Below are 26,406 nucleotides of genomic sequence, written 5' to 3'. Positions count from 1 at the left end.
ATTTTTCAATTCTGCAGTCTGTTTTTTTTTGTGCTTAAAGGTCAACGAAGACTATGAAACATTGGAAGTTTTGTATCATTAGCTCATACTTTTTTCTCGCTCTGTTGAAGTTAGCTTTCATTTCAGAAATTTTTTACTGCAAATCATTGCTGATAGTTTTCAGACTTGAACTTCTTTTTTTTCTTTTTTCTTTCTGCTGGGTATTGACTTGGATTTGTGTTTTATCCTTTTTGTGCTTTTATTTTCTCAGTCATTCTCAGCTGTACCCTGACTGCTATTTGGAAATGAAAAATGCCCTGCTCAACTATTTCACTTATGCCTTATTTTCACCTGCTGATTCTTCTTTATTTTTCCCTTTCTCAAGGAATAGGATCTAGTTAGTTTTTATGCAGCTGCCCAAAGCCAGCTGAAGGAATGCCTGTACACAAGTATCTGTCATCAAGAGTAGAGTGCTTTATTCACAATAGCTTCAAATCTGGTTGGTTTTCCAGCATCTCTTCGTCCTTTCCAGGAGCTGTCAGATCTCTGCTTTTGCATTTAATATAATTCAATGGCAGGTTTTTTTTTTCTTTGTAAGCAGTTCCACAATGACAGTGTCCAACTCTCCAACCTTCTTGGCAACTTTACTGTAATAGCAATGAGGGGAAACAGAACATTTTATGTACATGAAAACAACTTGAGGCAAAATGGAGTTTGTGTGTAGACATTTCCCCATGCAGTATAATTTACTGTATGAGAGCAGTAATTACTGTTATCTGTAGCTCTGATTGTTTTTCATGGGTTCTATAAAAATATGTTATTGATATAATATAGTTAACTAAATAATTGCTTTGTTTAATCCTGCATGTAGTGCAGTCATGATGTCTGTCCTCAAGAGAAATTGAGGATACAGCCTAATGCCTTGCTCTCCTTTTACAAGCAGCACTTTCCTAGGGCTCCAAAAGATATTGTTGTTCTTTCTATTTATACATACCTTCCTTGAGGAGACAAGGAGATGCAAGAAGTGAGGCACTGATCTGCCTTTGGCAGATAGTTCCTGGTCTTAGTGTGGCACAAAGGACAAGGTTTGGGTTCCTTGCCACAGTCCTGTGTCCAGAGGGACATAACATCACTTCAGGAGAAGCAAACCAGAGAAGATTTATGGTGTCTCTCCTTCTGTATTGAGCCATGAGGCAGGCTCAGATCAATGAGAAGAAGGTCTTGCAGAACTGAGGAAGTTGCAATGCTTTCACACACAGCAATGCTTTCTTTCTTGCTCCACCTGCACTGGGATTATTTTGTTTGCTTTATCCTCCCACAAACATCTCCCCCAAGATAGGACTGTGCATGTTCATCCAAAACCAAACTTTATGCTTGCTGCATCTTGTGAATAGTCCTCATTATGTAGTCCAAAGAGGAATCAGTTTTGATGCAAATACTTTACTTGCTGTGTATAGAAAAAAATCAATGTTTCTTGGACCCCTGGAAAGGCAGTGCAAGAGGACTGCCAGGGAATAGGCTCTACACTCCAAAAAGCTTTAGGAACACCTGTTGTCACCTGTGTGTGATCTTATCTATCACATACAACTATTTGAAAAGGATCCTTTCTGCTTTCCTGACAGAAGCCATGTTATGACTGCCAGACTTAATAGACTCTCTACTTACTCTTACCTATGTATAAACAAAGCTGGCCTTGTTAAGCAATCAAGGAAGTTGTGGAGGTTGGATCCTGGCTGGTTGGGAAACCTCCACCCAGCTGCTCTCTCACTTCCCATCCTCAACAGGACAGGCAAAGAAAATAAGATGGGAAAGTTCAATAATAAAGGGAAAATCAGGAAGATCACTTACCAGCTACTGTCAATGGCGAAACCAGACTTGACTTAGAAAAAATTAATTTATTTTATTGTCAGTTAAAATAGAGTAGAATGGTGAGAAACCAAGACAAAAACTGAAGCCCCCTTCCCCTGAATCCTGATTTTTCCTAAACCAATGATGTATGTATGAAAACTAAAGAATGGTTTGTTGAGTCTTTTGATGGAGTGGCATACCTGACAGTCTTAAATGTAATAGAAGTAAAAGAAAAAGGAAGAAGCCACAGCAAGCTGGGTGTTATACAAAACAACTAAATTATTAAAATAACAAGAAGTAAGGTATTGTGAATACTAAGAACATACTTATATCAAATATAGAGGAAAAACAATGGCGAAAAATAAAATCTCATACATTCAGTGCACAGACTGCTGTGTTTGGTATCAACTTTGCTGATAGTGTTTATAAAGCTGTTATTCAACAAACTAAAGAAGTAACTAGGTGCATAATTATTAAAACTACAATATTCCTAAAAGAAACAAAAAGTGCCTAAGAAAAAAATACCCAAACCCTACAATATTAATACAATGCAGTAAATCCCAGGATCCCCCAACTACAATGAATTCAAGAGGAAAATGGAGAAGATTGGAAAATGTATTGTATTTAGTGAAGGTTTCCCCTTTCAGCTGAGCTTTTACTATGGAAATTTGAGGCTAAACCCTGCAGGAATATAAGATAAAAATAAGACTGGTTGTAAAAGACAGGGGTTTTATACCATTTACAGAGGAACAACAAGCTTTCATATACTATGAAAGTATACTTAGCCTAAAGAGTAGAGGACAACTCATGTAAGAGTTTGCTTCTACCCAAAGAGAAATTGATGCATTCTTTGGTAAGCAATGTCATATGTATCCTTCAAATAAACTGGTTGCACAGATTTATCTAAACTGTTCCTGACTTTTCAAATTAGTAGGTACAAATAGCTGACTAAATGGAATCAATCTTTATCTTAGAAAGACACTATGCTTTTTACCTTTCTCCCTCCATTTGTCATGATTTTGCCAATTTTCCTGGTCATGTACTAAGAGTGGAATGGCCAAGCATCCAACCGTGCATCCTGGTTGGTTCAATGGCTTGGGATAGCTGCCCAACCCATTGTGCTTTGTCAGCCTCCATGTGCTTCTGCTACCATTTTGTTTGTCCCCAGCCTTCTGGGGAAACATAGCTGATGTTTGCTTGCCTCTGCTCTCTCTAATGTTGTCTTTCTGTGATCGGGCTAAAAAGTGAAAATTCTTATTCTGTGTCTTCTCATCTTGTTTTTTCCTCTTGTTCTCACCCTTCCTCCTTTGCCCATCACTGCATAGGCAGCATATACTCCAAACAGACATAGTTCTTTCTGTCAAAATACTCTGACCAGTTCAGACGGGTGAATCTATGTCAGAAACAGCACTTGAAACTGTCCCAAACTGTCACATGTACTCCCTCAGGACAGATGTACAAGATATGTGTAGGTCTAAGCACTGCTTGCCAACAACCTCATCTGGCCCCCCAGTTCCCTGTCACTGCCTACCTGCCCTGCCTGCTCCAAGGCCTGGTGTTGTGCAAATTATATTTTTATTTCAGTACAGGTTACTCAGAAACAGAAGCTCAGCCAGAGGGGTCCCCTCTGTTGTATAGGAATGACAGCCAAATCTCCTGCTGTCTGTATCTCTGTAAAAATGGTTTTGCTCCATGTCTCAGGAGAAATGGGTGCTTGTTGCTGGCACCATCAAAGACAGTCTGTATAGAATGTCACTGTATAAACTGTCTGTCCACTGCTTTCCTGCTGATCTCATTTCTGTGATGGGATATGCTGCAAAATGCTCTTGCAGAATCCTTGCTGGTGGAGACCTCATGTAGGAGAATAACATGCTGCATGTTCAGGATGTCTGGAGTAATTTTTTATTGTCCTCAGCTCAGATCTTTCCCTCCCTGCTTTGATTCAGCTTTGGTGCATTGACTACATAGTTAAAATATTTAAAACATAATGTGGGCAAAGTATAGAGGCCAGAGAAGAGTGTGCATGCTTTTAAGAGAGTTGGAGCATACTCTTCTGGGAAGGAGAAGCTTATGAGGCTATGGATCAGTCCACAATGTCTTAATACTTGAGTTGTCTGAGAATTTTAGTGACCATTCTCAGTCTTGATTTGGAGTCTGACCTGTAGAAGAGAGGCCAGTTTTGCTACAGTGCAGTATTCAGCCAAAGGAAGAGGCCATTATTTTAGAAAAATCCTTTGAGTAGTTCAGCTGGAGAAGCTTGTTTTGGTTTGTTTCTGTAATTCTCTTGCAAATTGTTTTAAAACTTGGAGCCTAGGTCATTTTACAGATGCTTTCCAGATAAACTCTTCACTTTATGGGCTCTGTCATTCTCTGCCATATTTTTTTTCCTGATGACATTTGGTGAACCAAGACCAGTCATGCAAGTTCAGATCCTAAGCTAAACTGCAAGGGACATGTACTCTGACCGCAGAACGTAGATGGGAGAAATGGCCTCGTCTGTGCAGGCATTCAGTGTGGACTGGTGCTGGTCTTCTTGCTCTCTATGACTGCCAGGGCCTGAAGGTCAGGTCAGAAAAGATGAAAAGTCTCCATCTGTCCAATCAGTTTCCTATGATTTGCATTTCCTGTCAGGTGCTGGACATTAACAATTCAATACTAAGTTGCATATGATGTGGTTGATACATGTTGCAAAATGGAGGGGATGCCAAGGATAGTAATTAATTTCTCTGTAGGTTTACAAAGACTCATAGGATGGGTGTTGTGGCTGAGGAGCCCCACTGAACACGCATTGTGGGTGTAACTGTGTTAGTTGGTGTGAAGATGAGGTAAGGCTTTACAGACCAGACAGAGGCAAGTTGCTCCATTTCTGAAACCCTGCTGAAGTAATGCTAAACCACTTCCTGACAGGGCAGTGTAGGTGAGGTTACTGAAACCCTTTCTTTAGTGACATTGGAACTTGGTGAGTCATGCTATCAGTATCTGAAATGAATCCAGTGCAGACTTTGTAAATCCTTGGCAAATTAGCCTTCAAATGGAGCAAGTAAGGAGAAAGGGTCAGAAAGAGATGGAATAGAGAACAGAAAAGGCAAAAAAGCTGTAAGAATGAGAGAGGAGGAAAATTACTGTAATAGGAAGAATACTGAGATTTGAAAAAAATGAAGGAAGGATTCATAAAGAAAAGAGAATCTTTGCCTTTAATGGCAAAAAGGAAATAGAGGAGAACGCTAAAAGATACCTATGACTACCCTGTCAGGCTTTTTACAATTATTTTTAAACCATTGGAGGTACATGTTAGCACACCTAGAAGCTGAGGTATCTAGCTCTTCTTACAAAAAAAAAAAACATTCAGAGATTTTAATTGATTTTTGTATTGCAGATCCACCAAGACTCACCCTGGCCCAGTTGTACATTTAAGCGACAGCCCAAGAGATGAGGGAAAAGTGAGTACAACCAATGGTATAAAATTTTGCAGCATTTCATAGCCTTTATTTGCCTTGCTACTCTTTCCTTTTGCTTACTCACTGATTTTATCATCTGCTTTCTTTGTATGTTTGCAAGGAATTTTAACGATCTTACTGTTCTTAAGAAAAAAAATTATCTTTGTACAAATTAAATGAGTAAAGAGTTGTGATGCAGACAACATACTGTACTTTGAAATATATGCCAAAGACAATGTACCTTGAAATGTATAACTATCTAAATGATTCTGTTTAAAAAAGCTTGACTAAGTAAGGTTTGACTAAAAGCTGTATCATGACTTTGATACTTGGATAAACATGCACTTATGAAGGCATTATAATAAGTTTTTAAAAGATAGGAAATCTTTTCTTATAGAAGAATTATCATGATAATAACCCAAGTTTGGAACTTGCTGCTGTTTGCAATTCTCAACTCTGTGCACAAGTGGAAACCAAACATACAGTCAGAGCATTAGGGTTGTTACTGATACCACCAGGAGGCAAAATCAGAGCTGGCTTCCTTTGTATGGCAGCTTTTCAAAGATGAAATATGATTGACAGAATTCTGGTTCTATTACAGCTTTTTTTCTTTTTCTTTTTTTTTAATGTGTTGCTACTGATATTTGAGCATTTTGCCTGTGTGAAAAGGGTATTTAATTCTCTCATTGGTTTTGATCATTTTTATTGACTGCATTTCAGTGTGTATTTATAAAGTACTGCATCTTCCAAATGGTGTATCTGTTTGACAGTGTGCCTCACATAACAGCTAATAGTTGTTAGAAACTGGCAGCAGTTTGAATTTCTGATACTGATATGGGGGAATTATGTGTACCTAGAAAAGCACTGATGACTGCATCTGATTTTCATTTGCGTCACTTGTCCTTGGACTTACCCATATTGTGAAGGGAACTGTGAACCAACCCTCCAACGACTTCCATGGCCCCTCTGAGCCTTTCTGGAAGAATCAGAATAGGTCAAGCAATTTAGAATACTGTCAAATAAAGTAATTAAGCATATTGAAGTGTAGTGTTGCAGCCTCAAACAAGAAGCCATCAAGAAATCCCATTTAATTATCTCTGACAAAATACCTGGTGAGAATAAAGGTTTATTGATGAGACATCATTCTTGTTTTCTGGCCACAACAGAAGCTGCTGCTGAGCTGCCTAAGGCACGTAGTGTAGGAAAAAAGGTCTTGTCAGTGAAGATTTTTTTAAAAATGGTCTTGTCAGTGAAGATTTTTTACAGGAATGCCATGCACTGTGTCCAAACAGAAACCTAAAAATATTTTTCAGCAGAGAGGGAGAAGACGAAAAGGACCCAGGCAAGAGAGTTAAAAGAGAACTGGCTTGGGAATACAAATGCTTGTTGCTCAGAGGGCACATGGGAGACATCTGGGCACTGATGAAGCACTAGCATTCAAAGAACAATAGCAAATTCAGACAAATGCCTATGAAAAACAAACATTGAATATTTATGGGGAGCAGTAGTAGAAAATGTAAGGTATACTAAAACCATCTCAATGCAGCTCTTTATATCATTGATAGGTTGAGAGTGGTGTAAAGAATGAATTGGTACTAACAAAATACTTGCAGTTTTGCAGAATGTAGAATTGATTGTGTTTACAGGAAGATATCAGTAAAAGGTACACAGGTGTAGGAGAAGATCCAAGCATTAAATCAATAGACAATTCTAAGTTTAAAAAATTCAACAGTGGAGAAATAAATTAAACTACATTTTTCAACTTAGTCTCATTAAACTTTAGTTAAGAATGCAGAATAAATCAATCATTATTCAGAATGAGGAAAAAAAAGGGGGAAAAGCAGCTCCTGGGACTTTTACTGTTTAACATGGTCATATACAGCCTAGAAGATAGACTAAGTACTGATGTCACCTGGTTTGCTGGACTTTAGGAGGCTGGGAAACTCAGCAGTAAAATGGCAGGTTAAATACTGTCTTTTCAAGTATTTCAGTGTAAATGATGGCAAGTGGTACATGTAGGGCAAAATATTTCTGGCTTTACATATAAAACAATGGGTGTGAGCTGATGATTCCTGTTTGGTATCAAGAGCTTTGAGTGATGGTTGATAGTTCAATGGAAATGTCAATCAGCTCAATGCTCAGTAGTGAACAATAAAGAAAATCAAAATTAGGCATTATGCAGAGAAGAATAGAAAACAAAACAAAGCTATTAAAGAAATGCATTGTTGACCTGCCTGCTGATTACTGAGTATCATACTTGTCCTTCTATGTCTAAAATGAACATAATGCTAAAAGAAATTCAGAGAAGGGACTGCATTTTCTATATGAGAGACAACTTAGTGAGACAGGGAGATTCTCTATGGAAAACACCTGATTGTGATTCCAAGTTTGAAAAAATCACGGTTGATATTAAGAGGATGGAAACAGCTCATAGTCTCTTTCAATACAAAAACTAAAAGGATACCAAATTAAGCTGACAGGTCAGATTCCAAACAAGACAATTAAGTACTTTTTCCAATGTGCAATGGGTAGAACCTATGAAACTTTTTCCAAATGCTATTGTGTGTGCTGAAAATGTACTGATCACAAGGAAGACTAGAAAAGTTTACACAGAAGAAATCCATGGGAAGGTAACTGATGAGATTTGCTGAATTCTCCTAAAAGGTTCTTAAAGATGAGGTTAAACAGGACCATGTATAGTTGAGGACATGGCTATACTTGAATGAGAAAATTACTTAGACTGAGAGAATATGTGCGAATGTTGCAAACACTCGTCTTCTTCCCATATTATTTAGTATTTGCTCTTGGCCATTTCAGTACAAGATACTGTCAGAGGTAGACTTTTATCTAATTTAGCAGAGGTATGTATTCTTAGATAAAAGAGCTGTTTGATAGTAGTTCCACATACTTTGCTAATCTCCACAGCTCCAAGCTAACCAAAGACCACCAAAATATATTGGAGGCAGAAATCACACTCCACACATCACATCATTATAGGCAGCAGATAGAAGTGTTCTTTGCATATGTTTCAGGAATTTTTTAATAGTATGTACAAATCAGTCATAATCATTACTCAAAATTCTTGTACTCTACAAGACTACTATTCTACAAGTGCTTTGCCAAGAGTCCAGTGGTATAGCCTTCCCTGGGGTATTACAAAGTTGGTTACAGACCTGGGACTGTTTTGCTGAAGTAAATAAGTATTTCTTCTATGAACACTGAGTGGTTCAGAGTCCTGAAACATAGTCAGACCTTTCAAAGTCTAGGACAATCATAAGAGCTCTATTTGAAAGCCAGGGAGGTTTGTTCTCTGGCAGTATCTTCACCTTTTTCATTAAGATCCTTTGAATTCCTAAAAGTTCCAGTTTATTTCATTGACTGGTGGTGGGGTTCCTTGTGCCAAAAGAGTGAATGCAATTCAGGATGACTTATGCCATTCAAAACTTCTCCAGAGTGGCTTCCAGGCAAGCTATCTAGGTAGGCTTTGGAGACAAGTCTCTTTTATGAATCTAACAAGCTATGGCTGGAAGACAAGCATCAAAGAGAATTTAGGCATTTAATATGTCACTGAAGAACAATTCGGGGACCAAGTGATTAAGTTCATGAAATAAAACTGTGTCTGCCAAATCAATTAATAAGTGTACATTAGGGAGAGACTGGAGTGCACATATATTTATAAGTGGCAGATCTGTAGCAAACATGATTTTTCTTGCTGACAAAGGAAAAGACATTAACTGCAATGATCTGCAGTTTCCCAGCAAATGGAGAAAGCTTAATAGGAAAAGGTTTAATGTTATTTACAATTAGCTGGTGGGCTAAACTTCCTATCTCTGAGTCTGAGTTCTGAGATCTAATAATACCTAAAACAACAAGCCTGTTTGGCAGGCTTGCTTGCTTGGGATTTTTTCTCCAGCTGTTTTGTGTTACCAGGACAAGGAAGGGGCTTGCTGTCGTGTACTAGAATGTAATTAGCTGACTGTGAAAAAGAAATTTCCTCCCATCATCAAAAGCATTTGATGAAGAATGATTTAAGTCAAAATGTGAAACAACAACTCTAAACAAGGAAGATCTTGCCAGGACTTCTCTCTCCAAATTCTGTGCTATGTTCTGCCTTTTTTGTAACCTAATTAAGCATGAGTAATTAAATGAAATGCCATGAAAGGCAAGATAAATCTTTGGAGTTTTCTCCATCCTTGACTCCTTTTACAAATACTGCTTTTCTTTCTCTAGGTTTTCCTCTCCAACTTCATTTATGGATGGTTTGCTTTTTACTTCTGTTACAGAAATAGAGCCTGTCTTATAGATCTCCCAAGTGATCACTATGACCAAGAGGAGTGGGAATGTTTGAGTTTCCTATGGTTCAGACAGATCAGAATCCAGACCATCACAAATATCCTGGCAATGAGATTAATCCCATTCATCCAAGCTGGAGTTGTGGCTTTAGTGCTGTACCACAGTGTTAGTACTAAAGCAGCATGACTACTGTCTGAACAAAAAGAGAGATTCCTGACTATGCAGCAAATCTCTTTGCCTTTCAATTTCTTCCCTGAAATTATACTTTGTAGCTTGCAATTCTTTAGTGCAGTTGTGCATTAAGCATTTCAGCAATAGTGCAGATGAAATGCGGCCTCTGATAAAAGGTATTTAACCTTTTAGTAATTACCTGGAGCATGATATCTTTGCAAAAGAGAGGGATAAAAATCAAAAGGCAAGCCTGCTTCCCCAGGGAAGAAAGGCATATTAAGAAACAGGGCCACATACTAAATGCTTTTCAATTCCTTCCCTTTTCTGAATATATTTGTACAAAAGCTGAGGTGAAAAGAATATTGGTAGATATAAACTGAATGTGACTGGTTTGGTACCCAGTGTAATGCCCAGGTGCAAGTGCTTGTTGTGATGACAGTAAGGAGGGCACTCAGACTCCATAACTTACTAAAATACTGTTTATTGGAGTGAGTACAAAAAGGAGGGTGGGAACCCCAAGCTGTGTAGCATGGGATGAACCTCCAATAAGGGCATGGCACCATCCTCTGTGAAGAGGCTCTTGCCAGCATTTTGGTCTTTGGAGATCCCAAAATATATTTTTTTAAAGCGCCATATCCATTTCTACTGTCAAGCAAAAGGATGTTCACATGAGACATGCTGCCTTACATTAAGATGAGGGCACAAAGGTGCTGCCCTTACCTTTATCAAGTGGGAGAGGCCTACAAGGTCCTTTAGAAATAGCAGCTAAGTTTTTACCCTGTGGCCAAGAGATATGAGCAGGCCTGAAAGCCAAGTGCTGTGTGCAGCACAGCACAGCCCAGACCTGCACCTACTCAAGTGAACTGCTATGAGCATCACTAACTCCTGGATATACAAATAGCTTCCATTGGGGATTGCTATACCAACAGAGCAAGCAGCTGCAGTGAGACCCTCCTTGTTCACTGTGTCAATGGCAGCCCATTATCCCAGAATACCATATGGCATCCTGACACAAGAGCTATCCAGTTAGCTGCATGCTTTCTGACTCTGACACAGAATCCCAGATGGAGCCATCCAGAGCAAAAATGCTAAATATTCTGGAATTTTTCGAGGGCAGTTTGAATTTTTTTCAGGAGAATAATTATTCAGGAGCCTAAGTAATTATTGTTTGTATTCAGGTATTAAATATATTAACTATAAATAATTTCCAGATTAGCTAGGAGATTCCACAAAAGGAATACTCTCCTGTCAATGAAAAGAACCATATCCAGTAGAACTGAGAGTATTCCCAGGCTCTTTTGTAGCAGTATTGATGTATCAGTTATACTTGGAAAGAAAGTGATGTTTTGTTTAGCAGCCCAGCCAAATTTCATTTTTAGGACTCCTGCAAGCTAAAATGAGTGATAGCAAAGATGCTGTTAAGGTTTCTCCAGCTAAGAGATTGTCTTGTCATTATTCCTCACAAATTCTTTATATAGAAACTATAAATCCTTGCCTGCATTTTGTGATGTATCTGTTTACAGATGATGAATGACTGCAACTATCATTGCCAGTTTTATAAAATATTCTATCACAGAAATGTGAGTCTGCCAGTTTAGCCATTTTCAGTCTTTATGTCCAGAACAGGTTCTTAAGAAGACAGATTCTATGGGAAACAGTTTCCAGGACACCTAAATAAGCTAGACGTGATCTTGTCCATAACATCTGAAATTAATTCTGTTCAAATGAAGAGTAACTCTACAGTACCAGATCAATATTTCACTTCTTCTCAGTGGAGACAAGGAGATATGATTGTGTTCATTCTTATTTTTCTCCTGACTATTGTTTCTATTCTCTTTCTTATTTTCAGAAATTTTTGCTGGTATTTCTCTGGTGTGCATGATGATATGAAGTCCCAGTTCTATAAGAAGTAAAAATGGACATATCAGTTAATTTATTTTAATTCTTGGAATGCAAGCAATTTATTCTCTGCTGTAGGAGTCCTTGAGACTGTTTTGAAGCAATAGCAAACATAAATAAAAGGAATATAAGTAGCTGAATGAAAGTTTAATCTGGTGATTCTCTTGGTTTGAAGTTATTTAGGTGGTATCTTAGGTGTCAAACATTTTTTTCTCCAACAAGGGGAGGGAAAGTAAGACCTGGTAGGAACATGCTACTATCTTTGGTTTTCAGCAGATATGCAATTGAGAAGACTGTCCAGGTGCATAATCATCCAGGGGAAAAAAAGGTGTTTAAAGCCCTTTTTTTTTCCATCAGATCTTAAATTGTCAGCAATGTGAAGTAATTTATACTGAAAGATAATTTGAAAGCAAGGTATTATGTTTAGGGCAAATTACAATCTTGGCCATCACTTTGTTATTTCTTTTTATATTATTCAATATTTATATGTACCTTTTGAATCAGGAAATGTAATTGTGGTTTTTTTCCCTCGTGCAGCTGTTGATAGGCTATGAAAATGGGACCATCGTGTTCTGGGACTTACGATCTAAAAGAGCCGATCTGAGAGCTTATTATGATGAGGTAAGCAATTTCCATTAATTCAGCAAAGCCATTATTCAGCAGTTTGCCATATGTCTTACCAAGCAGATGGATGTTTATCTAAAGGCATTGCTGGTTCTGGAAATACTGTTTGTGCTATGCTTTTTGGGAAAATTACTGACAATAGAAATCAAAGTCTGAAATCTCTAGTTCTGATGCTTTAAGCTCTCATGAGTGTACTGTGACACAGAATGTCCTCCCCTTGATCCTGACAAGCTCATCAACTTCTCTGTGGGGATCCTCAGTTGAACAGAGTTTAGCAATGAGCTGACCTGAGATATAGCTACAATAGGAATTACATAATAATCTCTACTGGGTATATCTAGAACATTCATTATACTGGAAGATGAATTGCCTTGTACAGCTGTTGATATTGCCTAGTATTTAAGATCTGATTAAACAGTTTTCAAAATTCTATTGTCATAGTTATCACACAATTGTCTCTTTTCATTTGTAAGCAGCCTGTGTTAACCACAGATACAGTTCTTTATCAATAATCAAGCTGCTTGAGAAATAGATATATTCCTAGTTACTATAATTTTAGCACTAGCGCTAGGAAAGAATATTCTTTGTTCTGCCAGTCCTCTAAAGTTCACCATGGATGAGCGTGAATGCTACTACAGCTGAAGGTAGAAAAGGACATTTTCTTTAAAGTGATCCTGGCAGTAATTGGTTTCCTGTAGTTCTCTTTCCTTCTTCATCTTGTCACCTTGCTATGTATAAGGAGTGTATACCCATTTATTTCCCCTCTAAAAAGCAATCTAAATACATATGGATCCTGTACTCTTTCAGACCTGCTGTCAGAGACACATTAAAGCCGCTCTGAGCTTCAAGGTTAAGTTTCTGAGCATCAACATAGCAAATGTTTCAAAGGACAAGTTTGAATAGGCCAGCACTTAAGCCTCAAGACATGCCCACTGAATTGTCTCCCAGTGACAGTCTGCTTGTGCAAACACTTGTGAAATTACACCCCTTCTATTACTTAAGGCTGAACAACTTCTTCCTTTCACAGGTCTCTTCAGGAAGGGTGGGGATGGGGATGTGTGTTTGCTACTCTCCTCTCTTGTACTCAGAATGAGACTACATGAAGCAGATCTTCTTAATGCTGGTTCCTCTTTTTTCTTCATTTTGAGACAGAGTGGGTGGATGTTGAAAATTCCACATACAATTTAGATTTAGTTGTTCCACATTTTTCAATATTGTTCTCAGGAACTTTTTTTGCCTTCTTATCAGTCCCATGCTTTCTTCCTCAGTGGTTATTTGCTATGTCAGTACTCCACTTTGTGCAACTTGTTCTAGCTTCTAACATACTGAAATAATTGCAAGATTCTTATTTTGTTTTTAAAAGGATTGTGTGACTAGGCATTTTACTTTACTCCAGACTTTCAGGCTCCATGTTCATAATGTTCCAGACCTGCTAGAATTCCCTCAGGGAAGGCACTACCCTTAGGGAGCCACTAAAAAGGGATCTTTTTGAAATCCTGGGTTACATGTGCCACTTGGTATTTTGCAGCAGTCCAAATTATCAAGCCTAAGCCTCATGTTATGGGTTGGCCCCCAAAGATCACAGTCCAGAAGTCATTGTTCCTGCTCCCCTTCACCATGCTCTCTGGACTGATGGGTGGCCTCTGTGCCCCATGATGTCTGACCAATCTCTCAGTATTGTTCTGGCACTGAGCCAGAACGGTTCCAGTTGCAGGCTATCTGTTAAGTCTCAGATAAATTCCTGTAAGTGTTCTGTATCTTCATTGAGTACAAAAGTGCCTCTTTGCATGAGTTCTGAATTAAATTAATTCACCCTCACTTTTCTTACTATCAATATGATTTTCTTCTTCTCAATGGTGATATGCATGAGATATTGAGGTCCTTCCAATCAATGCTCCTACACAATGCCTTCTATAAAAGGCTTTCCTTCCAAGCTCTTTTATAATTTCCTGCAAAAGTTTTTTTTCCATAAAGTGGTATAAAAAGACAGCATATAAACAAGACAGATCTTTCAAATGAATCTCAAGTTGTTACTGATAGTTGGCAAACCCACAATCCAGCCATCTTCCTCTGCAGGCTTTAGAAGTTTGCATCAACCCCCATTCAGAGCTGTCTGAAGCAGTTGTCATTTTCACTGGAGCTCATCCCAAAATGAAGATGCAGAGTTCTTAGAGGCATTTGCCAAATGACAACTCCCTACCTTTGTCTAGCACTGTGCCACTATGGAAGTATCAAATTGGATGTGGCCCTTGCTGTAATGGTCCTGCAGTACTACGAACACAAAGGACTTTTAGCATTCAAATAGTAAGATGAGACAAGCCTTGCTTATTCCAAAATATGGTTAAAAGTGGTACTAAAGACCCTCAGTGGTGAAGGTTTGTGGTTGGGAAGGAACAGAAACGGTGTTAGGCATGCTTAATTTTAGTACATGCTGAGTATGAGAGAAGATGGAATGTGTATGCAACCGCTGTGGGTATTGCAGAAGGAGAAACATACCTAATCTGGAGTGAGATGCTTTGTGTGCTTACACTGTGTGAACATTCACATGAGCCACCCACCATGAGGAACTCCTGTTCTAAGGAAATAACTGCTCCTTTTGTGTGTGGATGCTAAAGTGGATCTGAATGCTAGACATAATCTAGCAGAGAGAAAATTTGGGACTTGTTCAGGACCATCTTTCAGAATTACTTGTGACCTGCAGCTGAGACCTCCAAAAACATTTCTGTTTTTCTCTTCCATTTTGTGGCAAAGTCTAACAGGTTAGTTTGAGTTGCTGCTATGCCAGCTGGCTGTGCCAGGATCATCCCACCTCAACTGCCCTCCACGAGAGGTTTAGGCTGGCAGGTGGTACCTGGTCACAGAGAGGCAGTTTAGCAAGCAGCTCAGTACAGTTTTTAGCTAGTCTGAGCTTCTGCTCAGACACAGTCTGAGTGACTGTAACCATGTGAAATGTTCTAAGTGTGACAACACATCAAAACCAGATTCAAATCTGGCATGATAGCAAGCATGAATGAGCTCATGTCAGAATTAATTTGCATGAGGATAGACATGCCTTCACTGTAAGTGAAGCAGTGCTCCCCACAGAACTAAGGTTATTCTACCTGAGGGCAACAACACTGGACTCTGCATGAACCATCTTTCTGAGTTGTCTTTTGTTACTTCAGTCATAGTTTGTTTTCTTCTGGTTATTTAAGAGGTATTGTATACCAGCTCCATCTCTGGAAGGTAGAAGTTTGGGTGATACCCGTTTGTCACCAAAAATAAATACCTAGAGTTCAGTTTTCTTCAGCTCCATTTTTTCCTTCCTTTTTGGCACTACTATTTTAGTAGTTTAGTGTTAATCAAGCATTCATATACAAGGGTGTCAGATTCCTGTTAAAACATCTGGGTCATCTTAATGCAAACTCATTTGTGGCTCTGCTGTCCAGACCCAGGAGCTGAGTAAAGCTTTGGTAAAGGGTCGTGGCCCTTTGGTTGATTTCTTCTGATACTCTCTCCAGACCATGAGCTGTAACCAACATAACAATCAATATAGTGATTAAAAGAGGAAAACCGACAGGGAGTTTTAAATACTGACCAGTAGCACTTAAGCAAAATTAATATGAACAGCTGCAATGCTGACTTATGAATACCCAGGCATGATGTTAAGTCATTTGAATAAATCAGGTAAATGTCTATATGCAATTTTAAGTGCGTGCAAGGCCTTAGCATTTCCTAGGTAGAAAAAATCCCTGGAAGTTTATGAAGTTGCATTCAAAAATAGATCTCTTTTATTTACATTTACATAAAATTATATTGTGGTTTTTGCTATTTAGCAGTGAACATTTCTGGAAGGGATATGGATTCAAGGGAGAATTCTGTGAGTTTGTGCTTCTGTGAGGAGTGTGTGAGGAACTGTGGTACAGAATGAATGTTTTGTCACAATATGGCTTTTGTTAGTTTCTAGCACATATCAGGGAAATTGAAGGACTTACCCCATTATCCTTTCCAATAGTTTGATGTAACAATGGATATTTTCTACTAATTAATTCCACTAATTATGTACAAAATACTAAGAATGGTGTAAGTAACATTCATCATGTGGTTCTTGTAGCATGCACAAAGGAGTGTGATATTCCTCTCCTCTGACTCTCTATCTCTTCCAAAACTATCTTACATTATTGTTTTGGTAATTTTCTATACCAGTGAAACAGCCCTGGATTTTTTAGTGTTTTGGTTTTGACATTAAACATCCCAGATTTCTGTGGACTTGCTCTGAACCTGAAGTATGTGAGAATGCATGTGGAAATTATCCAAGAACAGTGTTTTACTTCCTCAGGGGAAGAATCTGTGTGTGGTACCTGTAAAGATTTTTACACAGAATTACCTGTAAATCTACCAGATTAAATACTTCTAAGGAGAGCTATCAGACATATTACAACTGCATTGTATGGCCCTTGTTCTTACATTTTTACCTTAATACCCTTTTCCTTCCATTTTGGCCTGATTCACTACAGGCTTTCTTATATTACTGTGTTACATTAGCCTTTATGATGAAATGTGGATTACAGCTGTCTGTTGGCTAAAAAGTGGTGGTAATAGACTTCAGACAAACAGGAACTGTCCAACTCTTGGTATACCATTAGAACAATATAACCTGAAGTCACACATGAAAATACCATTGGTGTAAACACTGTATTCCATTCCACTCTCAACTTCTTTCTTTTCTGTAGGCTATTCATTCTGTTGCTTGGCATCATGAAGGGAAGCAGTTCATGTGTAGTCATTCTGATGGCAGCTTGACCCTATGGAATCTGAAAAGCCCTAACAGACCATTCCAGACCACAATTCCACATGGTAATTCTAATAGTTAAAATGTGTGACTAAGAAGCAAAACAGTGCTCTCAATGCTGCTTGCTAATATGTATGTTTATTTAATTTTTCCTTGTAGTCCAGATGTTGCTTCTTGCATAAATATTTTGATATGAAAAGTAGCTGCAAATTATTGTAAAATCAGTAACTTAGATCAAACTTTTTATTGTAATTGGTGTCATAAATACCTCTTTCTGATTTATATTACTCTAATGTCTTACCTAATTCCTTTTAAGAGTCTACTGATGGTCTGTGAGACCCTCAGGCTCTTTCTTTCTTTCATGGTTTGTACTTACAGGCTTTTATGAGCAATTTTCACAACAGATTAAAATGTTTTGTAAAAGGTACTGTAGTGTTTTTCATGGGGATGGTACAAGGCTTCCCAAAGAATTGCAATGAAGAATTTAAAGGAGCCATAGTAAGAGATGGCTTTACCTTTATGTGTGGGACTTTATATGAAATTGCTTCCTAAAAATTTGTTTCAAAAGTATTGACACCATTGTAAATGAGTACATTCCTTTACTGAGAAAACTGACTGGGGAGAGAGGGAGGAAGAAGTCAAGATCTTAGCAGGCCCAAAAGGATTTAGCATTTTCCTAATTTACCTCTGTTTTATAATTTTTAGTCATAGAATTCTATAATGTCAGAAGGGAACTCTTAGCCAGTGAGATGACCAGATCAAAACAGTCCTGATTTGATGAGTAAATTCTGGACATTGGGCACTTGAACACTTCCAGCAAAAAATTGCACAACCTCTTTGGGCAATATCTTTTGCTATTTAATGACCCGTGTAGCACAAGTTTTTGGTTAATATCTAACCAGAATTTTCCATGACACAGCTTAAGTCCTTTATCTCCCATGATAGCACTGTGCACCTCTGAGAAAAGTCTGGATCCATCTACACTGTATCCTCCAGTCAGGCTGTTGTCAAAAGCAAGCATAGACTTTCCAAAGCAACAAACTCAAAATGACTTTTTTTTTAATTGCAAGTGACTTTTCTCTGATTGGAAGAAAGTACTGAGCCATAATTAACTAAGAACTAATGAGTTTCAGTTGTTCAGCTGTTCATTTAATTTTATCACTCAACTAGGTACACTCCAAAGCATGTAATGTTTTGTCAACAACAGGAATTAAGTAAATCTAAGAACGTCTTAGGAAAAAATGAAGCTGTTTATGGTCATTATGTGTTCAGAAAAAAAGGCTTATAATTAGTCTGATTAATTCTTTATTAGTTAAGTTTCATACTCTGAAATCTGCATGGTTTATAGATGTCTTTGAAGTGTGTTCTGTGGTTCTTTAGATGTGGCAGTAAAAACACAAAGACATAATAAATGTAATTAATTTAGAAAAATGCGTATTTTGTAGAAATAGGAGCTAATACTTCTAATCTTTCATAGTTTTAAAGTTCCTTCTTTTGTTTCTTACACAGTTGTTTCAATATACATGTTTCAGTTTGATCATTCAATTCCATGTTTTAATAGTTTCCATGTTCTTTCTTTCCTTAGGAAAAGTTCAAAGAGATGGAAAAAAACCTGAATCTTGTAAACCAATTCTTAAAGTAGAGTACAAGACCTGTAAAAACAGGTTTGTTTTTAATTCTGTAATTAACTCAATATTACATTCTGGAGTATAAGTCCTTTTAGAATCTTTTCCTGCTTTCTTTTAACAAACCTATTTGTTAATATTTGCAGATACTAAACCTATAGTGTAAACTTGTATGTACTATGTAGACTTATATATATACTTTTTTAATACAGTGAACCATTTGTGGTATTTTCTGGTGGACTGTCATATGATAAACCTTGCCGAAGACCAAGTTTAACAATCATGCATGGGAAAGCAATTACAGTTCTTGAAATGGATCATCCTATAGTTGATTTTTTAACTCTTTGTGAAACCCCATATCCAAATGGTGAGTTTTTTGGGAAAAATACAATTATGGAAAATGTAAACGAAGCGATCTTTTCTCATACATTAATCCCATCCCAGGGACTTCCATCCTAATATTTGTCCTCATCTCAAGAACACTACATAACTGAAAGTACCTGGAAGTTATTTGCATTCTCATTGTAGGAAGTGAGTAGTGAATGGACAATAAAGCAAGCATAAATCTCCAAGTATGGGATTTAAACCCATGGGCTACTGTGAGAAAACATTGCTATTAATCAAAGATAGGTGCTTATATTTCTGAAATTTTTCATCATTTACAGCTCACTAAATTATGAAAAATTAACTGTCACTTACCTGCAAAGAAGTTCTTACGCTTCAGCATGAAATTAACTGTTTAAAAGTATTATGTTTGCTCTACAGTGTGGGGCTGCCAAGTTCTGAAATATGTTGTCAGAAAGTTCCAGAAAATAAATTAAGAAAAGCTGTAAGTCAAAAAGAAACTAACTTTAGCATTTTAAGCCCTCAAGCAAAAAAGTAAAATAAATCTTATATACATAGCTAAACCAAGTACACATTAAAAACATTTAGTAAAGTGTATATGTGCTTCAATATAATGCAGAAATTTAATTTTCCATAATCAGAGTTGCTTTGGGCCTTCATTTAACTGTGTCAGATACTTCCCAGTACTTAGGTTTTGTAGCATCTTCCCCAGCTCACAGACTAATATTTATACATTTTGGTTTAACTTGTGTTATTCATAGCCAAGTATAAAAACAGGCAAAAAATAATGTGCATTCATAGCAGGACTGAAAGGAAGATGAATCAGTTGGTCTCATTTACTCGTCCTTTTGGCATCACCCATCTGAACAGTTTATTCTGAGCTTGCACGTGCTGGAATGATTTGCTGCTGTTGAAAAGAAAGTCATAATTTCACATTTATATTTTTTTTATAAAAAATGTAGATTATAAAAGGTATGTAAATGAATATATTCTGTGCATCGGGGAAGCATTTATTTGTCATCTTATTTTTTTTGTTTTGATAAATAAAGAGAATTGTATAAAAAGCCAAGCCATATAATCCCCTAAAGAGTGTGGAGGAGGAAGGGGCATGTTATTACCTGAATTGAAAACAGCAGACTAACAGGATTCCTAGGGAATATTCTCCTTGAGTCACCTCAGAACTGGGGGCATTGTGTATCAGGAAGTGTCCTGCACAATCTGTTTCTGAAGAGCAGTTGTACATAGTAGAAGTATTACTTTTGGACAGCAAAAATACTTTTTCTGTGTAACAATTGGATTCAATAATGCAATGATACACACAACTTATTCATATTCTACTTCTTTACTTTCAACATAGCATCATGCTGGCAGGCTATAATACTCCAATTCTTCTGCTTTGTATGTTTGCCAGCAGTACTATCCAAAAGTAATTTCCTACTTCCTCTCTGGCCCTAGTTTCCAGCTCTGGCTGGTTTGTGCATATGTCAGGGGTTTATACCTCAAAGCTTCTAATATACTGTGAAAATTTAAAGAACATAAATATTGCTGGCTTGCTTGCTTCAAATGGCTGATAGGAGAACTCCATGTCTTTTATACTTGATTCCTTGCTTACAGAATTTCAAGAGCCCTATGCTGTAGTTGTGCTTTTGGAAAAAGATCTCATTGTCGTTGACCTGACACAAACAAAGTAAGTATAAATGTTTAGATTAAGTCATTTGTGTGTTTAATTGTCCAGTAAATTACCATAAAATTCAAAATCCTTTAACTATCCAAAAACATTCACTCTTGGAAATAACTCTTGCTAAGTATTTACTTCCAGTTTAAGAGCTAAGTTCATCTAATGAACAGGAACTTATGATAATAGTTGTTCTTGAAGTTTGGAATAAATCTAAATCTGCAGTCCTTTCAGCAAAGCCCTCAAATTCAATACCAAAGTTAAATGATATTTGAACACATATGTGAATTGGAAATAAGATTCAACAACTACTTTTATGCATGTCTAGCCTCAGTATCTTAATAAATAATGTCATTGTTTTATATGGAACTACAGAATTACTTCATGATCCAGTTGCTGATTTAAAGGACAAATAGTTCTTTCATATCAGAATCAATTTTCCTATCAAAGAGGAACTCTACATCATCTAAAGCATAATCCAATTATTTATTTTGTTCTGCCTCTAACACTACCAGTAAAGGCCATCCACATTCACACTGGTGCAACAGGGAACAGATTTTGCTGTCAATGTATTGGAAAATGTTAAGTGAATCATATTCAGATCTCATTTACTTTAAAGAATAATTCAGATCATCTCAGCAGTGTAAAATGGATATAATTGAAATCAGTACCCAATTTCCTATGTTTTTCAATTGTGAATAGCATTGTATAATGTATGAAAAGTGAGGATTTCCTCCTTATCAGGCTGTTCAAACTGATGGAAGTGAGAAATAGACTGAGATCTACTCATCTGTTATTGCAATTTTTCATTGTATAATCAGAAGTCTACCAACCCAATAAGCTAAGATCTTCAGTGTAAAATCCACGCTTGTAAAAGTAGTTTGTAGTTCATAGTACATATCATATCCATGAACCTGAAACTTCCAGAAAATTTGTCACTTCTATATAATAAGATTTTGAGATGTCAGAAAAAAAATAGTTCATGTTCATTCATAAAGGCAGCCCTTTTAGCCTTAGGGACTATTTATGTAGGATTCTCGTCTTGTTGAATTTTTATGTCTTTATTTTAGTAACTACACATTATTACTGATATTAAAAACAATACATAAGTTTGAATAAATAAGGGAAAATATATTTAATGAGTAGTGATTTTACTTAGATTATGTTATATATTTTAATATAAGAATATGTTTTATTCTATGGCTCAGTGTGTCACAGTGCTTCTAATAAATTGTCTTCCTTAACTAGTTTTCCAATCTTTGAAAATCCATATCCTATTGACATTCATGAGTCACCTGTTACCTGCACAGAATATTTTGCGGACTGTCCTCCAGATTTGATCCCTGTACTCTATTCTGTAGGAGCAAAACATAAAAAGCAAGGATACAGCAATAAGGTAAACAAAACCAATATTCTTGTTTTTAAGCAAAGGAAGTAGACGTGTAACCTATGTTTTTATAACCTCTTACCATATTATTTTTGTTTTACTCCTTTAATAATCACTTTAAGGTTAGTCCAACCAGCAGCTCAGCAGCCTGATTACAGTCCCTCAGAAAAATGACCACTCAGAAACATGACCCCCCCCAGTATTTGTCCCTCAGAAACATGACCACTTAAGCACAACCATTAATTATCATTACGTAGGACCTAATCATTAAGATGCTGGAGTTATTCCAGATCAGATTGTGTTAAAGGCGAGCCAGCAGTGTACAATTCAAATTTGTATGGATAGGTTCTCTCTATCAAAGAAAAAAGTGTAATCATTATAACTGAAAGACTTGAGCAGATGTTCAGTGAGAGCTGACAACATCATCTGTGAGATTTGTTATTAAATAGGGATAATAATAATAACAATAATAATGATTTTACTGAGCTACTAAAGTCTTGCCATAATGCTGTAGAAATAGGACAAGCTTCAGGATGTAAAATAAGAAATGCAATTAATTTCTAAATTTCAAGCTTTTAACTGGTTTGTATTTTGGCTACAACGAATGCATTTTAATAAATAAACTAGAAAAAAATACTGGGTAAACAAGTCAGACATTATCAATTTTCTATTCAAATCAATGGAGGTATTCTCCTCGGAGCTGTGTTGTTTTCCATTAACTGATGGAATAAGCCCCCTCTACTTCTTTTACATCTTGGTTCACAAAAGTACTTCAGAAAATGTTTTTATTTCTCCTGTTTGGATCTACCCTTACCTCATACACTTTGCACACCTGCCTGTATTTCCTGCAACCTCTCTTGCCCCCTTGCTTTTTTTGTGCATGTACAAATGCACTCTGAAAGTAGGTGGTCACTCATGTGCCAGACATCCATTTTTGTAGCCACAAGCATCCACTCCATGTATCCACACAAACAGTTTGTGCTCCTGGTTTTTCTCTACCCACTCATACTCTGCACACATCCTGACCCACTCTGCACATGTCTCACCCTCTGCATGCTGGATCCATACATGTCAGGGCTTTAGGCACAGGGCAGCATTCTAGACCATTAGGAAGCAAAAGGCAAGGAAGAGATGATGATCTCATATGTTGTATTAAAGTTACATTCTCTTATCTCATGGCATCATGCTCTGGTACTTGTTTCTGGGCCAGCTTCTTCAGTGGTCTTTGTATTCAAAACAAATTCTCGGTCTATTCAGTGTTCTATAGAATCTCCAAGAGAAAAGCCATCCCAAAAGACCAGCAGAATTGTTTGTTACTCCTCCTTCTCATTCCTGCTTTAGGTTGTTGAATGTTAGCTGTGTGGAAATATTTTTAAAGCACAAAACATTAGTTGATAATATAAAAGGGTCCAGAAATGTTAATAAACCGTAAAAGCCTTGAATTTTACATATTTTTGTTCTTTTACAAGTTTTATTGCTTTTTGGGGGAAGATGTTGCCTACTCCTGAATTTAAAAATTAGGCAAGCAAGGTTTCTTCAGAATAAGTTGTGATCTCTGCACTTTTGTTTGTTTAGGAGTGGCCTATCAGTGGTGGAGCGTGGAACCTTGGAGCTCAGACATATCCTGAAATCATAATTACAGGGTGAGAATGAAACTGGGAATTGGTACTTATAAACTATTGTGTCTACTTCTTTTGATTGTGGGTTACCTATAGGTAAGAGTTGAGACTTCACCACATATGCATTTCCTGGCTCTTCACTTGAGTAATGTCACCACAGAAATTCTCTTTTGCTCTAGAAAGCAGAGCTTGGTACCCAGGGTTGAGTACAATTAAGAATGACCATTTGAGGCCCCAGTGTTAGATAGAAATGCTTGTGAAGTAGGGGTCTTTGGAAAAAAAAATCTATTGCAAGAGAATATTTTGGCCTTGAAGGTCACAGAGAATAGCTTCAAAAAGGAGTGCAGCTGTTTTCCCCTGGCCTTCTGGACTCTCTGTCTAGGGACAGTTAGGAAATTCATTTTAATACTCTCCATTAGTGAGGGTGTGGTGCACTGGGATGAATTTTACCTTGTGGGCACAGAAACAGAGCAAAAAGGCCTAGAAAGGCTCAGACTGCAGTAGGGGCCTCATGAGCAGTGATTGGTGGATTCCCAAGGGATCATCCTGTAAAACAGACACTATTCATTGAGCTAAGATGCACAATGAGTTTTTCTCTAGTCTCAGTCATGTATTTGATGAATTGTTGTTATCAATGATACTGAAGATGTGATTTTAAAAATAAAGTTATGATGTATGCAGTAGTACAAGAATGTGATAGAGGGATCATTCTCATTATAAACAGAAGTCTCTCCTTTTTCCAGCTTTGCTTCAGCAATTGTATATTAATAAAAGGAGCACAGTTGTGAAGTATCAAGCAGAATGAAGTTCCCTTCTGTCCTTTCAAAGTTCACTGTACATGCCAATTTTAGAGTGCATAGGTTTGATGCTGGCCCACTGCAAAGCCAAAAGTACTGTGACTTCAACTTGTTATTAGTATGGGAATTAATTTCTTCTTGTTGCAATCTTAAAATTTATTGGGGGCTTAGTTCTCGGCAGGAAATGAATAAAAATATTTTGTTACTAAATGAAACCAAATAACAAAATATTTTCTTCTAGTTTGTATGTATGTCTTTAATATATTGTCAGTAAGTTATAGAGAGTTACAGAAACAAAATTAATTTTTTCTGATTGTATTTATTTCTCACTGAAAGTAGATAATGTTTTAGACTTGCATCTTGTTTTAACACATTTAATTTTTATATTTTTTTTAAGCCATGCAGATGGATCAGTGAAATTTTGGGATGCTTCTGCCAGTAAGTTTCTAAAGTTCACTTTTACATAATGCTGATAAATCACACAAACACACATTTATATATAAAACAGGAAATTTAACAGGTTGAGTACTAATGGCTGGGCTGATATAATTAATACAAAGGGGTGAAATTCAGAAAATGTTTTATAAGTTAAGCGAAAAAATGCTGCTAATGAGATATGTTAGGCAGAAAAGAGTGAGGAATAATAACTCAAGATCCAGCATACCAAAATCTATGAAGGATGAAGTATTGGTAAAAAAATCCTTAGAGCACATTCTTCTTGTGTGTATAGAGGAGAGGGCTCAGTTAGGTCTTACATTCAGTTCCAGTTGTCGTGTCACTTCTATACTGAGTACAGCAAAGTCTTCTTTATAGCTAAATAAAAATAAAATATTAAAATACATTCATATATTTCAAAACGTTTAGTCTGGTGAGGGTGGAAAATACCATAACCTTTTCTTGTCCAGTCTCAAATCCCAGGAAATAATTGGGAAGCATTTCCATTCATCCTAGCAGGAAAAAGCTTCAGAAAATACTTGTTCCATATAATCTAGCTATAACTGCACATATCAGCAACCAGTATTTTCCCCTACAGAAAATACAAATGGTATTCATTAGTAAAATATATTTATTAAAATACACATACATTTTGATGGAAATTGAAAATATTTTCCTTCAAATAATTGACAGTGCTTCACCAAAGTTTCTATAGAGTTGCCTTGTACTCTTGTCTCTTTGATGGTACAGGGATGTCTGGGTAATATCTCTCTTTTATGAGATATTAGTGTGTTAAAGAAGAAAGAGTCTGAGAGAAAATTCTGGATGAAATGTTAGGTGTAGAGAGATTTAATATGACCCTTATAACCAGTCTGTAATGAGTGCCAAGATCATGGAGTATGGGATACTTAAAATACCTGCTAGTTCCATGTGGTGCCACAGAATTGAAATTATTATTTTGCTACCATTACCAGCCAAGCATGGGAAATGCTGACAAGTTTTTAATGTCAGCTAAACCTGATGACTTTGTGAGGTAGTTGCCTTTTTGCATAATACCAAATATTTTCACTCAGGATGGACAAGGAGAAAATGAGGATTTCCAAAGCCTCATTTCACAAAATATATTTCATGCATTAAGTAGGCAAGGAACTGAACATGGCCATGGGTTGGTTTTTTATTATTTAATTTGTCTGTTTGGAAATGGTGGGAGAACAGAAACATTGTGCTCAGAATTTACATCTTCCTCTGTCTTGAATTTATGGTGAACACCAATCATCAGATGAGGTCAACAGTTTACTTGCTGAAACAGAAGTTTTTGAGAGCTTTGATATGAACAAAAGTAGGATAATTAGTTTTATTTAGAGAAGTATGGTGAGACATTAGACTTTGGCTTATTCAAATATGAAATATGTGAATATTTCAATTTTAAGAAGAATTACAAATACAGGTTCTAAAGTTAGGATGAAACAATACAGACTGTGGGAAGACCCCAAGGCATTTA

At 36.9% G+C, this 26,406-nt stretch overlaps 1 protein-coding gene across 6 annotated transcripts in view; it reads left to right on the top strand.

The window, feature by feature from the left end:
- The window catches only part of STXBP5L (syntaxin binding protein 5L), a 180,383-nt gene that overhangs the window by 94,925 nt on the left and 59,052 nt on the right, over nt 1-26,406 (top strand). For all 6 annotated transcript variants that reach the window (XM_058044368.1, XM_058044390.1, XM_058044360.1 and 3 more), the window contains exons 6-14: nt 5,204-5,267; nt 12,165-12,248; nt 16,964-17,087; nt 18,608-18,686; nt 18,860-19,014; nt 20,607-20,679; nt 21,916-22,063; nt 23,630-23,697; nt 24,868-24,908. In XM_058044368.1, coding sequence (XP_057900351.1) covers nt 5,204-5,267; nt 12,165-12,248; nt 16,964-17,087; nt 18,608-18,686; nt 18,860-19,014; nt 20,607-20,679; nt 21,916-22,063; nt 23,630-23,697; nt 24,868-24,908 — 836 coding nt within the window. The remainder of the gene's footprint in view (nt 1-5,203; nt 5,268-12,164; nt 12,249-16,963; nt 17,088-18,607; nt 18,687-18,859; nt 19,015-20,606; nt 20,680-21,915; nt 22,064-23,629; nt 23,698-24,867; nt 24,909-26,406) is intronic.

Source organism: Melospiza georgiana, chromosome 2, assembly GCF_028018845.1.
Source record: "Melospiza georgiana isolate bMelGeo1 chromosome 2, bMelGeo1.pri, whole genome shotgun sequence".
In the NCBI taxonomy this organism is placed as follows: domain Eukaryota; kingdom Metazoa; phylum Chordata; class Aves; order Passeriformes; family Passerellidae; genus Melospiza; species Melospiza georgiana.
The sequence above is the reverse complement of the archived record's forward strand: the minus strand, read 5'-3'. Positions and strand labels throughout refer to the sequence as shown.